Genomic DNA, 12579 nt, shown 5'->3' on the forward strand with positions numbered 1-12579 from the left:
TGTCTCTCTCAAAACTAAACTTAAAAGATGTATTAAAAGAAATTAAAATCCAGGAATAGAATATCAAACTTATGAACTTCTTGAGAAGACACAACAGCGTTTCTGTGGTATTCTTGCCCAAAATGCATAACCTCGTTCCGGTCATGAGAAAAGACGAGACAAACCCAAACCTGAGGGGACGTGGCTGGGCCCTGTGCCCAGCGAGCGCTGGGACCGTGAGGCACACGGAAGCAGATACATGGACTAAGGGGGGAACGACCAGCAAATGCAGCACTGGGGTCCTGGCCACATCTCAGAACAGAGCAACAGTGGAAACACCTGGGAAACTCAAGTCGTTGTTACTGGGCCACGTTGGTCTCCACGGGTGTGTCAGGTGTTAACGTCAGGGGAGGTCGGGGGAGGGTCGTATGGGAGCTCTCTGTACTAGCTTGAAAGCAAACTTCCGTTGTGTCTACAATTCGTTTGAAATAAAAAGTTAAAAATAAAGAAATGCATCTAGAAAAGACTGAAATCAGGGGGTGCCTGGGTGGCTCAGTCGGTTAAGCTGACTCTTGATTTCAGCTCAGGTCACGATCTCACGGTTTTGAGTTCGAGACCCACGTGGGGCTCTGTGCTGACAGTGGGGTGCCTGCTCGGGATTCTCTAACACGCTCTCTGCCCCTCCCCCACTTGCGCACATGCTGTCTCAAAATAAATTAAAAAAAAAAAAAAGACTGAAATCAGCAATATGATTAAGTCAGCTACAAATTCTGCGCGGTGGCATAAAGGTGTTTACTAAATTATTCTGTGCTATTCCACGCGCTCAAAACTTTTTCAAAAAAAAAAAAAAAAAAGGTTGATCGGGAAGCGAGAAACAGAGAGTATATAAGTACTCTCATACTCTCTCAAGAAATCCTGCTACAAGAGGGAGCAGACTCAGGCAAGGCCAGCAAGCTCTGTCCGCCACGAGGGACAGGAGCAACGCGCCCACAGACAGGGAGAGAGGACAGCTGGAGTCTGGAGCCCAAGGGAAGGACCAGCCCGTGGAAAGGGCAGGTGCAAACACAGACAGTTCACATGCTTGCAAGTGGACAGACGAGGGCCGAGAGCATAGCAGCCACCAAAGACCGGGGCTCTGTGGCCTGCCGGGGGCGGTCCTCCCCGGCCAAGCGGTTTCCCGCCAATGATGTTGCTCAGGTGCGGGCTTAGAGAAGGCCAGGTGGCTGGGCCCAAAGACCAAGCTGGACATGGAAATCTTCAGCGAACCAGGGCAGCTCTCTGACGGTTTTCAACAGAGGAACGGGGAAGAAGCGAAAAGACACCACCCACCACCCCCCACCAGTCGGCCTGGAGAAGGGGGCTGGGGAGCAGTCTCTGAGACAGTGAGCCTGTGGAGAGGCCAGGTGGTGGGGGAAACGTTCAGAAGAGAGAGGACAAGATTACAGACAGAGGCCAGCCATCCAAAGGGGCTCCAAGAAGAAAAACCACCTTCCCCACTCCCGCAGCCAAATCCCTACCTTTTCACCCAAAGAAATTACAATCAGAGCACCCGCTGTTTGCTGCTGGGCTCTGAGTGGAAATCCAGCAGGCACAGGAGGAAGAAGCGTGGCGGTGACCAACGGGTCACCCGAGGCAAGGGCATCTTGGACGGAGGAGGGGAAGGGACAAGGAGCGTGTGCACCAGCGGGCAAGGGGCAGAATGTTCCAGAGCTGTCCACTGGCTCCAGCTGCAGCCGACGTTCAACAATTCTATACTGCACCTGCTGTACACCAGGCAGGACAGCCGTGGCGAGACCACACGGGGTGGCGAGGTGCTGCCCTGAGTCTAGAATCTCACAAGAGGAGGAGGCAGACGTGAATCGCGTTGACACTGAAAACCCCGGCCTGACAAGGAGCGGAGTGGCGGCATATGGCGCTCGGGGTGCGGGCACGGAACAGACACGCACGTCCAGTCCAGAGAGCAGGAGGGCTCCCTGGGGAAGCAACCCCGAGTGACGTCCCATTACGTGCACAAGTGGGGGTGGGAAGCGGGCACAGTGGGGAGCACTCCAGCCGGAAGGAGCAGCATCGGCAAAGGCTCTGTGGCTGCAAGAAAACCAGTTTAGGAGAACGTGGCTGGAGCAGGAATGTGGATGCGGGACGAAGGGGAGAACGGAAGGTTCAGCAGGATCAGACAGGCACCTGCTGGGATAAAGCCCAACCCGACCTGGGGTGGAGTGAGCACTGAAGGATGTCAGGCGAGAGGCTGACCTGACCAGAGGAGCGATTCGAGCGGGAGGGGGAGCGGAAGCGGCGCCCCCAGAGGAGATGGCGGGAGCCTGGACCCTGGAGGTGGGCGGTTCCAGAGGAGACGGGCACACAGACCCTCGGTAGAGTTCAGAGGAAAATAGACTCGGGGTTCGGATACGGGGCGAGGGAGAGAAGGGGATATCGGAGGTGACTCCCCGCCCTCTGTCTGCAGAGAAAGGAGAAACTGAGGTTCTGCCGAGGGGACGGGGTGGGGAGGAGTCCGTGCGTTCGTCTTGGGCCTGGTGACGCCACTGAGAGGCGGCGGCGGGTGGCGCTACCCCAGGCAGGGGTCAGGGCCGGGGAGTGACCCAGGGACGAGGGGCAGCATGGGAGGAGAGCCTCGGGCAAGTCACGGGCATTCTGGCATTTGAGACGCTAGGAGGTCAGGCCTGAAAAGGGGCCGAGGAGGGGAAGAAAGCGTTCAGGAAGGGCAGGGTGCTATCGAGTGCTGCAGAGAAGGGGAGTCAGAACTGGAGGCGCACGGGGGGGTCTGTGTCACGGAGGCCCCAGTGGCCCTGGTGGCCCAGCCTTTTCTACCGCCGGCACACACGAAGGTCCACAGGCAAAGGCCTCAAATGGCTGCAAACTCACTGTCAATCACTTCCTGCCCAAGGGCGTCTCTGTCAGCGGTCACCCAGAGAGCACAAGTTCCAGATCCACTAGACGAGGGTCTCCAGGGAAGGGCGCACCCACAATAATGCACCGCGACACGAGAAGGAAGTCACTCCCAGTACTTCTGTTTCTTCATGACCTCACCTCTTTTCAGTTTCTACCTCTAGACCATTTGAGTAATTCGAATACAGTGCGGAAGCCAGTGTACTTACATACGCGTGTGTAGATGCAGGTTTTATGTCTGTGTTGTGTGTGTGTGGGGGGTGTATACTTATACACAAACTTGCACATGTTGGGACAGTATGCTCAAAAGTTGCTTACTCCCCGGAACGTGGAGATCACTCTCAAGACTCCCCACTTCTGAGCCTCATAGAGGGGCCAGGTGTGGACACAGCAGTGCTCCCGACCCCAGGCTCTTCTCTGAGTGTGAGCATTTCAGAGAGTGAGGTCATTTTAATTGGGAAGAAGCCTCTCTGACCGGATTGCCACTCTGGGAAAAGGCACCCCTGCTTGCACCAGGCAGTGCCTGCTTAGCAGAGGGGCGCGTGACCAGAGAAGGGGGTCAGAGGCACACAGTGCAGCAGCACAAGCCTATCACGCACAACCGTCTCCCCAAACTGCCCTCTCCCAGCACCCCAAATAATGTCTAGGTTGCCACAGGGGCACCACACGTCCACTGCCTACACTCAGGAGGAACTGAAAATACCGGCTGCACACTCGGTCTTAACCCCAGTGTGGCAAGAGCCCTTGCCCTGAGACCGACAGACCAGGGCCGTCCAGGGGCGGGAAAGAGGCACCGAGACCGGAGCGCTGACGTGGGCTAACACGGGTTTACACCTCATACAGACGCAGAACGGACTTAATTACTTACTTGAAATTCATTTTCTTTCTGAGCTTGTTCGGATCCCTCTTTATTACAGGACCTCTACGAATGAGAAAAAGCAAACACTTCCGGTAAGATGGGGAACACCACACAGACACTAACTTTGCAACCACCAGAACTGTCAGGGTTTATAAAACATCACAGATCTTTAATGAATGTTTCTCAACCCACTGAAGCCACCAGCGGCAGGCTAAAATGCCCCACCAGTGCCCACGCTAATACTGATACCCAAGGAATCGCTTCATTTCTCTCCAGGAAAAGGAATGTGCTGTCGACACCCCACAGCCTTGTACCTTTTCACAATTTCATTGTCCGAGGAAAGTCAATAGGGGGCGCTCTTCCAATCAGGCCTTCCCGAGACCGACCGTCAAGTGGTCTCCCCGATTTAGGTAGGCGGTTCCTTCAAGGCAACACTATCCCGAGGAAGCCTCCTTCCTACAAGAACGGGCAGTGTACACACACCCAGGGCAAGTGGTGGTCAGCACAGAACTGGGACAGAGAAGAAAGCCCTGTGCGGGCGGGAAACACGGCACCGAACGTGGGCGACGAGCCTGCCAACTTGGTACGTTCACAGACTGGCCCTGCTCGCTCCGCCTGTCCCTGGCTCGATCTGAATTCTTCCTCCGCCAAAAAGAGGGTCGTGCAAATTTAATAAAGCCCCTAAGCTTATTTCATGGATTAAGGGATCCGTGTATCACTTTCCTCAATGAAATTGCAAATTATTGGAAGCCAGGGATCTGGCAAGTAACAACTAGATCATTAAGTACCTTAAATGACTCTCTGGCTCCGTTCTCTCTTCAAGGCACAGATCGTATGTTTTAAAAGCCCCCCCACCCCCACCCCAAATGCTTTAAAAGCCTTCACAGTATCTTTAATAAGGGGATGGAGAAAAGCAAGTCAGAAATTTAAGGATCGTGTCGACATTTTATACTCAAATATCACCTCCAGAAATGTTACTTGTTATCATTGAACTACGTCGGCTTAAGCCAGACACAGAAGGAAGCCCACAGGGAGCTTTTTAAAAATTTTAAGGTAAAAGATTCTGGAACTTCCCGTGAAAAACATACCTTTCCATTCCACAGCTTTATCAAAAATACCTGTACCGAGGGTGGAAAGTGTGGACAGGGGAAAAAAAATGCCACGTTAAGCAACACCAGCTACTCTAGCACCATTCAAGACTGTAGTGATTTAAAGCGGGGCTCGCATCCATCATATACGGAAACAGTGCACAGACGTCTTAATGTGTGTTCTGCACAAACCGTACACGTGCTGGCTTATGCGATATAACAGTAAACAAATACCCACGTTCATGAAGCTATCTGCAAAAACCTCGCACTTATACATATTCGGCAACATCTTTAACATCCAGTTAAGTTCATTTTGTACAAAGTACAGAAAAATACAAATGGAGGACATATAGTTTCGTTTGCGTAATCTGCGTTTCTCTGATGAAAAGATGCTGCAGGTGAAATCCCGTTACGATCAAAGCTACAAAAATGAAAACGCTACGGAAATACTTTTAGATGTTTGCCGACAGCGTGACGTATGGTATGACGGACTCTAGGAAGGAGTAACTGGGAACCGTTAAAGCTTTCCTCCTTCCTTAATTCCAAAATACTCCCCTTACTGAACCGTTACCTCAGACTCCGACTTTAGCGTCTCCTCTCTCCCCAGTGGCCTACAAGTTCCTAATGAATAGGGACTCCATCTTTTATTTATTGTTAGTCTTCCCCCAAAGCACCAAGCAATCGGGGCGCTCACTGCACTGTCGTTGGGGTGATGGAAGGCCACTCCCGCGCTGTGAAGCTCAAGGCATGGCCTCTGGGCCGGAGCTGGCGGGCACTGGGCAAGCTCGCGTCCCTGATCGGAGCAGCGCAGCGGGGAAACTGGCTACAGTGTTAATCAGGATGCTGAATGGGGCCAAATGCCCCCCAGACGTTAATTCCCGGGCTTGTTCTCTCCAAGGAAAGTGAAGAACAAAAAAAGTACCGTAATGTGACATACTGTATATCGATACTTTGTCAAAAAGACAAATATGGAATGTGGATATCCTACTGAAATCCGTTGTAACGGGATTTGACCTGTACAGAATTCTAAATGACTACAGTTATTCCTACACTGTTATTATTCAAACTGTATCTTCTTAGGGAGATACAGTTAATGGGTTATACAGCCAACAGAAGTCCCTTTCCCTTGTCCAATGGTGCTCTCCAAAGCGAGTCACTTCCTCCAAAGTCACAAATTGCCTTAGTTCCCACGGCCATTCCTTTTTAATACTCGTACCCTTAAGTGGAAATCAATTCCGTTAATAATTTCCCCACCCCTGCCCACTCCATTCCACCCCCAAATGAATGCATTACTTATACCATAAGAGCACCATCCTGAAGGCAAGATGGACTTCTGCCATATTCAACCCTCTGTTCTGTTTCCTCAGTACAGAATGTTCAGGTTCCCTCAATCCTGCAAACAAGAAGAGTAAGAAAAAGACCAGGAAGTCTCAAACCAATCAGATATTCACAAAAAGTGAGAGAAGAGGCCTCCTCCTGATAAGCCACAGAGAGACAGACTCACATTGCCAAAAAAGAGGTCAGAGAACTTTTTTTGTGCAGGAAAACGGGAAGTAAAATAGATCTTGGCATCTGTGGGATTCTACTTCAGAGGCACACATTTATTTGAAGCAGATATTAAAATATCTCATATAAATATTTAACACGACCCCAAATTTTCTGCCAACTTGCAAGTTAATAAAAACTATATGAAAATATATAAAAGAAAACTACAATTTTTTACATTAGAAATTTGAACACTGGTTAATATCAAATAATTACTAAAATCTATGGATGTGAACACGATTATGGTCATTTTTTTTTTAAATCATCTTATGTAGACAGAGACCGAAACGCTCACGGAAGTAGTAACACAATGTCTGTGTGTGCCTCATAATAACCTTACCGAAGGAGCGAGGGTGAAGACAAAGGGCTGGTCAGAGGGGAGGCAGGTATTGGGCACTGGGGTTCATTATACTCCTCTGCTCTACTCTGTATGTATCTGAAATTCCCCATAATAAAAACTCCTTTTTTTAAGTAAACAGAAATTTCAGGGCCTAAGAAGTCAGAATGCATCAAATATGTTTAAGATTGTAAAAACCATTAAACGGTACACTCTAAATGGGTGAACTGTAGAACATAAAGACATTTAAAAAAAACAAAAAACAGGGGCGCCTGGGTGGCGCAGTCGGTTAAGCGTCCGACTTCAGCCAGGTCACGATCTCGCGGTCCGTGAGTTCGAGCCCCGCGTCAGGCTCTGGGCTGATGGCTCGGAGCCTGGAGCCTGTTTCCGATTCTGTGTCTCCCTCTCTCTCTGCCCCTCCCCCGTTCATGCTCTGTCTCTCTCTGTCCCAAAAATAAATAAAAAACGTTGAAAAAAAAAAAATTTAAAAAAAAAAAAAAACAACAAAAAACAAAAAACAAAAAACAAAAGACACCCGAAGATAATTTAAAATATACCGCCACTGGCTTCCCATCTTCCTCACTCTTTTCTTCCTATTTTGGGCTTGTTTTTCAAGAGAATCTATAAAAGGATTCATTATAATCCACATATTCATTAGACTGTGATATAGGAAATAAAATTGTCTAAGGGGGTAGCAGTAGTAACAGGGGTATGGTTTATATTTCGTTTTAGAGATCAAGATTTTGAAAGCGGAGTCAGATTTTTCATGGGCCAAGAACTTCTAAATAGGAAAACAATTAACATTGATACTATAAGTTATTAGATTTTTAAATGTTTTATTATATGCTTTGAAAAGAAAATGGAAGTCAGTAGACTTTAGAGGCTGAGATGAGAAAATATCGCTTGACTAAATTTTGTCTTAAATAATTTTAGGATTCAAAAACATTCTATTTAAAGTTACCCGAGGGGTGCCTGGGTGGCTCGGCTGGTTAAGTAAGCATCTGACTTCAGCTCGGATCATGATCTCACGGTTTGGGAGTTCAAGTCCCGCACTGAGCTCTCTGCTGTCAGGGTAGAGCCCGTCTTGGATCCTCTGTTCCCCTCTGCCCCTCCCCTAGGCGTTCCCTCTCTCTCTCAAAAATGAATAAAACCCTCTTATAAAAAATAAACTTAGGGGCACCTGGGTGGCTCGGTCGGTTAAGCGTCCGACTTCGGCTCAGGTCATGATCTCACAGTTTGTAGGTTCAAGCCCCGCGTCAGGCTCTGTGCTGACAGCTCAGAGACCGGAGCCTGCTTCGGATTCTGTGTCTCCCTCTCTCTCTCTCTGCCCCTTCCCCCACTTGGTCTCTCTCTGTCTCAAAAATAAATAAACATTAAAAAAAAAATAAAGCATATGTGTTACCTTTAAAAAAAATAAACTTAAAAAAATATAAAAATAAAAAACAAAGTTACCCCATACTCCACAAGGTTTATTTCTTTAGATGTGTCTACGCGTTTGTGCAGAATCAACTCTTATCTGGCCAGTTCTTACTAACAGATTCCTCTAATGATGAGGGAGCTAGTGTTACAACTGAACTACTTTAAGAAAGCCCCATTTGTGCAATGAAACAAAGCATACCTCGCTCTCCCTAAAGTCTGTGTATGTGTGGCTATGCATGTAAATAAATCAGTCAAAGTGGTGTAAAGAAAGTGGCATGGAGTGGCGTCCAGCTATTTAAATGTCATCTCTAAGACTAAAACATTTGTCTTTAAAGTATCTTTAGGGGCACCTGGGTAGCTCAAGTTGGTTAAGGGTCTGACTTCGGCTCAAGGTCACGATCTCACGGTTCGTAGGTTCAAGCCCCACGTCCGGCTCTGGGCTGACATCTCAGAGCCTGTAGCCTGCTTTGGATTCTGTGTCTCCCTCTTTCTCTGCCCCTCCCATGCACTCACTCTCTCAAAAATAAACAAACATTAACCCAAAAAAAAGTATCTTTAAAAGCCCAGCACGGCACAAGCTAGTTGCCAGGGGACAGCCTGGGAAAAGTGCTGAATCAGCTACATGAATGACGTCTCATCAACAGTATAATGAGCTGGAAATGCCATTTAAGAAATCAAATCATCATCAATCGTAAATACTGTTATAAGGAGGAAGTAGCCACAGAAATAAAAAGATACAAAAAAGAGTGTTTTATAGAAACACAGAGGACAACTCTTCTTCTTACTAGCCCTTCTCCACCAAAAACCGAAACAAAAAACTACACAGAGCACTCAGCTGACTCTTTTATTTTTATTTATTTATTTTCAGCCGGCTCCTTTAAAGGTTCTGTACAAAAGAGTACGTTGGTTGTGGCCTTTTGATAACACTTTGGGACCCGTAAATGAGAGACTGAGAAAGAATAATTCAGGAGCGCCTGGGTGGCTCAGCCGGTTAAGCATCTGACTCTTGGTTTTTGACTCAGGTCATGATCTCGTGGTTCGTGAGCCTGCCTGGGATTCTCTCTCTCCCTCTCTCTCTCTGCCCCTCCCCTGCTCGTGCTCTCCATCTCTCAAAATAAACATGTTTATAATACTTATAAATGTTTTTATAAATTTATATAAATGTATATGTTTTTAAATAAATTTCTAAATATATCTATAAATGAATAAAATCTTAAAAAAAAATATATAGCCCATGTGATTACCTACTGAGCACATACGAATTACGAGAACTTAAAGAGACAAACGATATTTAGCATTTTGTGGTCTTCTCTAGTGCATCTTCAATTGCCCTGAGAAACACTCCAAAAGAATTCCATCTTCTGACTTTGTAAAATGGGACCGGACGACTTGACGAATGTCAGTTGGAGACTAGACCCTCTAAGAAAGAGGCTCTCGGAAGGCACAAACCAGAGGACAGGCAAGGGGAAGACCGCGGAAGGCAGGCTCTTCCCAGGACCTCCTCAAAACTTACGTCTGATCCAGGGTAACCTGCTGCCCCCAGACCCCCCAGGCTTCCAAGTGCATTAGGCATAAGCACCCCAAGCGCTGACGTGTAATCCACATGCTTCCGCTTCCGGGAACAGCGCCCTCGCTTCCCCAGCCTGCAGGCGCCTCCCAAGGGCCCAGAGCTACTGCTGATCCCCCCCCCCACCCCCACCCCCGCCCCATAAAGGTGTGGGGGAGGGGAGGGCACTGCCTGATAAGGACAAAGAAGAAAGTCTGTTTCTAACTCCGACCAGAATATCAACAGAGCAAGGCGTTTCCAACAGAGCAGTATGAAGGAGGAAGCAGCTAAATACTTGAAGTGAGTTTCCAAGTCGAGGCCCATGAATGTCTACAATCACCCAACCATTTTCTACTGAGGAAACAGAAGAGAGGAATTGGATTTGCCTGGGACAAAACAAAAACAAGCTCCCCCCCCCGCCCCCCCCAAGAAACAAAGGCCATAGAGCCCATACGTAACATTCTGAAATCTTCATCACTGCACTGTTCTAAGCCCAGCACAATCTGTAGCTGGTGCTACTTAACAAAAGCATTACAATTTTCTTTTTAAAAGGCATTTCTTGAACCCAAGAACTAAAAGAAAGAAATTAAAGCTGTAGAGAATGCTCCAACTTTCGGAGGACTCATACTATACCGTGAATCGGGTCTGTCACCTGGAAAGCAGACTGCTCCAGGCACGATCGCATGGGCAGCCTGCGGCAGAGAACACATAGGCACAGACAGCTAAAGTGGTACATCCCCCCCGCGTGCCCTTCAAGCCACCCAGCGCGCACATGCCTTCCCCAGGTGGGTGTGCTGCGCTCACACCGTCGCTCCAGGGACCAGAAACCCGGACTGGCTTCGTGCTATAAATCCCACACATTTAAGACCAGCAAGACAAAGACATGTTGCATATGTCAAAATTAGACACAGTAGTCCGTGATTTCTTTAGTTATCAAAAGAAGGCACCAAAGCAGGTATGGAAGGGGCTACAGAGGGTGATCTGGCAACCGTCCCTCGAGCATTAACTGAAGAAATACTCGGTGAGACCAAATGGGCACACACACTACTGGAAAAATTCACTTTGGAGAGGCAAGTCTCACCACCTTAGGGAGAAGTCAGATCACACCACAAAGTACGAGGCGGTTTTTCAGAAGCAGGGTAAAAACAAGTCAAACTCACGATAATCCTCATATAATGAGAAAAAAATACACAGAGTTCCCAGTGTCTGGTTACTGGCGACACGTGCTCTCACAGTCTCTTGGGACCAAGCAGGGCTCTTCGTGAGGGAACGTGAGTCGCACGGTCTTTGCACGACGCAACCCTCGTTCCGGGGAGAATTGTTTGCGAGCAATTTCTCAGTGGCCAATAGTTGACTGTGAACGATCTATGGGCTGTTCCCGTGTCGGGTGTTTCCCATATTCTATTGTGGTTTAATTTCTATTTAAACTGGCATTAAGGGAAGACGACCTTCTGCTTTCTGGTTTTAAAGCAGACCGTGTCCCAGATTGCACTCTTTTGAGTCATTAACACATATCTGCGTTGTGCCTTGGTGCCTTTCATTTTATTACGGTTAGTCCTCAAACAAGCATTAATATTAGCCTTCCCTCACTCAAAGAACACACAAAAACATTTTCCCAGACAACGCTCGAGAGAGCTTTGATGTGTATCCCAGACGTTCGTGCCTGTGAGACCGTTCAAAACGGTGAGGCCAAATCTCTCCATTCACGCACAGAAGGAACTGGCTCCACGCAGAGTCGCTGTTCTGACCGAGGAAGGGACAAAGCAGTCCCCTGAGACTTCTGCCCACTGGTACAGGTGACACTGAATGAACAATACGTACTGACATTTGTGTCTTCCACAATTCATGATAAATAAGCAAACGGGTTATTTGTAATCAGCCAAACTTGCTGCTTTGAAAAGGCCGCTGCTGGACGTTGCAGGGCTCATGTTCCTTCCCAGTGTCAGAAAGGAAAAAAACCAAGTTACATTTATAGCCTGTGTCATCGTTTCAAGCTCCTTCTAGCAGTTACGTCTCTTCCCACAATGGCAGCGGCTGAACTGGTACTCCTGCCCAGCTTCTGTTAAACTATCCCACTTTGCTTCGGGGTAATTTTACACTGGAATCCGGTTTTCACCGTCTGTGCCACTGAGGAGACCGCCCCACTGAAGTGAAAGCTAGGCCGTGCGAAACAGACCCTGAATTATATCGATTACATTGACAGGTGCTGTTTTAAGACCAGACCAATACTTTTATGCTCACAGTGTCTACGTTACAGAAACAGGGGCTGGGGGAGAACGATGTCTGGGGACGGAAACTGTAGGCTTTGTGCCGCCTGAACCCCCATGAGCTGCACCAAAGAGCAGTCGTGGCGCTGCTAGGATCTTAGACGTTCTGCAGCCCCAAGATGAAGAAAAATGGAAAAGCTGAGCAACATCAAATTATTTTAAGCCGGGTCACTTGCAAATAATAGTAAGTGTAAATCAAAGAAATACTTCTACTTAATATTTGATTCTCAGAGGTAAAAAAACTCAAAAGTGTAAAAGGAGAAGGAGAAAGGGAAGGAAGGGACACACTCAACTCACCTGGCCCAGGGTTTCATTAAACAAAAAAGGACAGTCTGAGAAAACACACGGGACCATCATCACCTGTGGCTGTCAGTGAACGATGCGGAAGGAAGGAGCTTATTCCAACCCACCTCCAAGGATGCCGCAACTGTGTTTACGGCCGACCTCGGGGGTCCCGGATTATTTGCACACTGCACGTCCACGCACAGGCACGCGTGTGCTCTCCCCGCAGGCAGAGTACAGACGGGGAGAGCGTGACATTTGAGTTGTATGACATTTCTGTCTTTAATCGCTACATTTATGAGAGGAATGGCATTTGTTATTCAGGCGGGCTCGAGATTTGCTCAGCCACGTCT

General features: G+C 48.1%; 1 protein-coding gene across 7 annotated transcripts in view; it reads right to left on the bottom strand.

The window, feature by feature from the left end:
• CHKA (choline kinase alpha) overlaps window positions 1-12579 on the bottom strand; it is a 61706-nt gene that overhangs the window by 19551 nt on the left and 29576 nt on the right. For 4 of the 7 annotated variants that reach the window (XM_042904809.1, XM_042904806.1, XM_042904812.1 and 1 more), the window contains one exon: window positions 3752-3805. The exons of the other annotated variants lie outside the window; for them this stretch is intronic. In XM_042904809.1, the coding sequence (XP_042760743.1) occupies window positions 3752-3805 (54 nt within the window). The remainder of the gene's footprint in view (window positions 1-3751; window positions 3806-12579) is intronic. 7 annotated transcript variants of the gene reach the window in all.

Source organism: Panthera leo, chromosome D1, assembly GCF_018350215.1.
Source record: "Panthera leo isolate Ple1 chromosome D1, P.leo_Ple1_pat1.1, whole genome shotgun sequence".
In the NCBI taxonomy this organism is placed as follows: Eukaryota; Metazoa; Chordata; class Mammalia; order Carnivora; family Felidae; genus Panthera; species Panthera leo.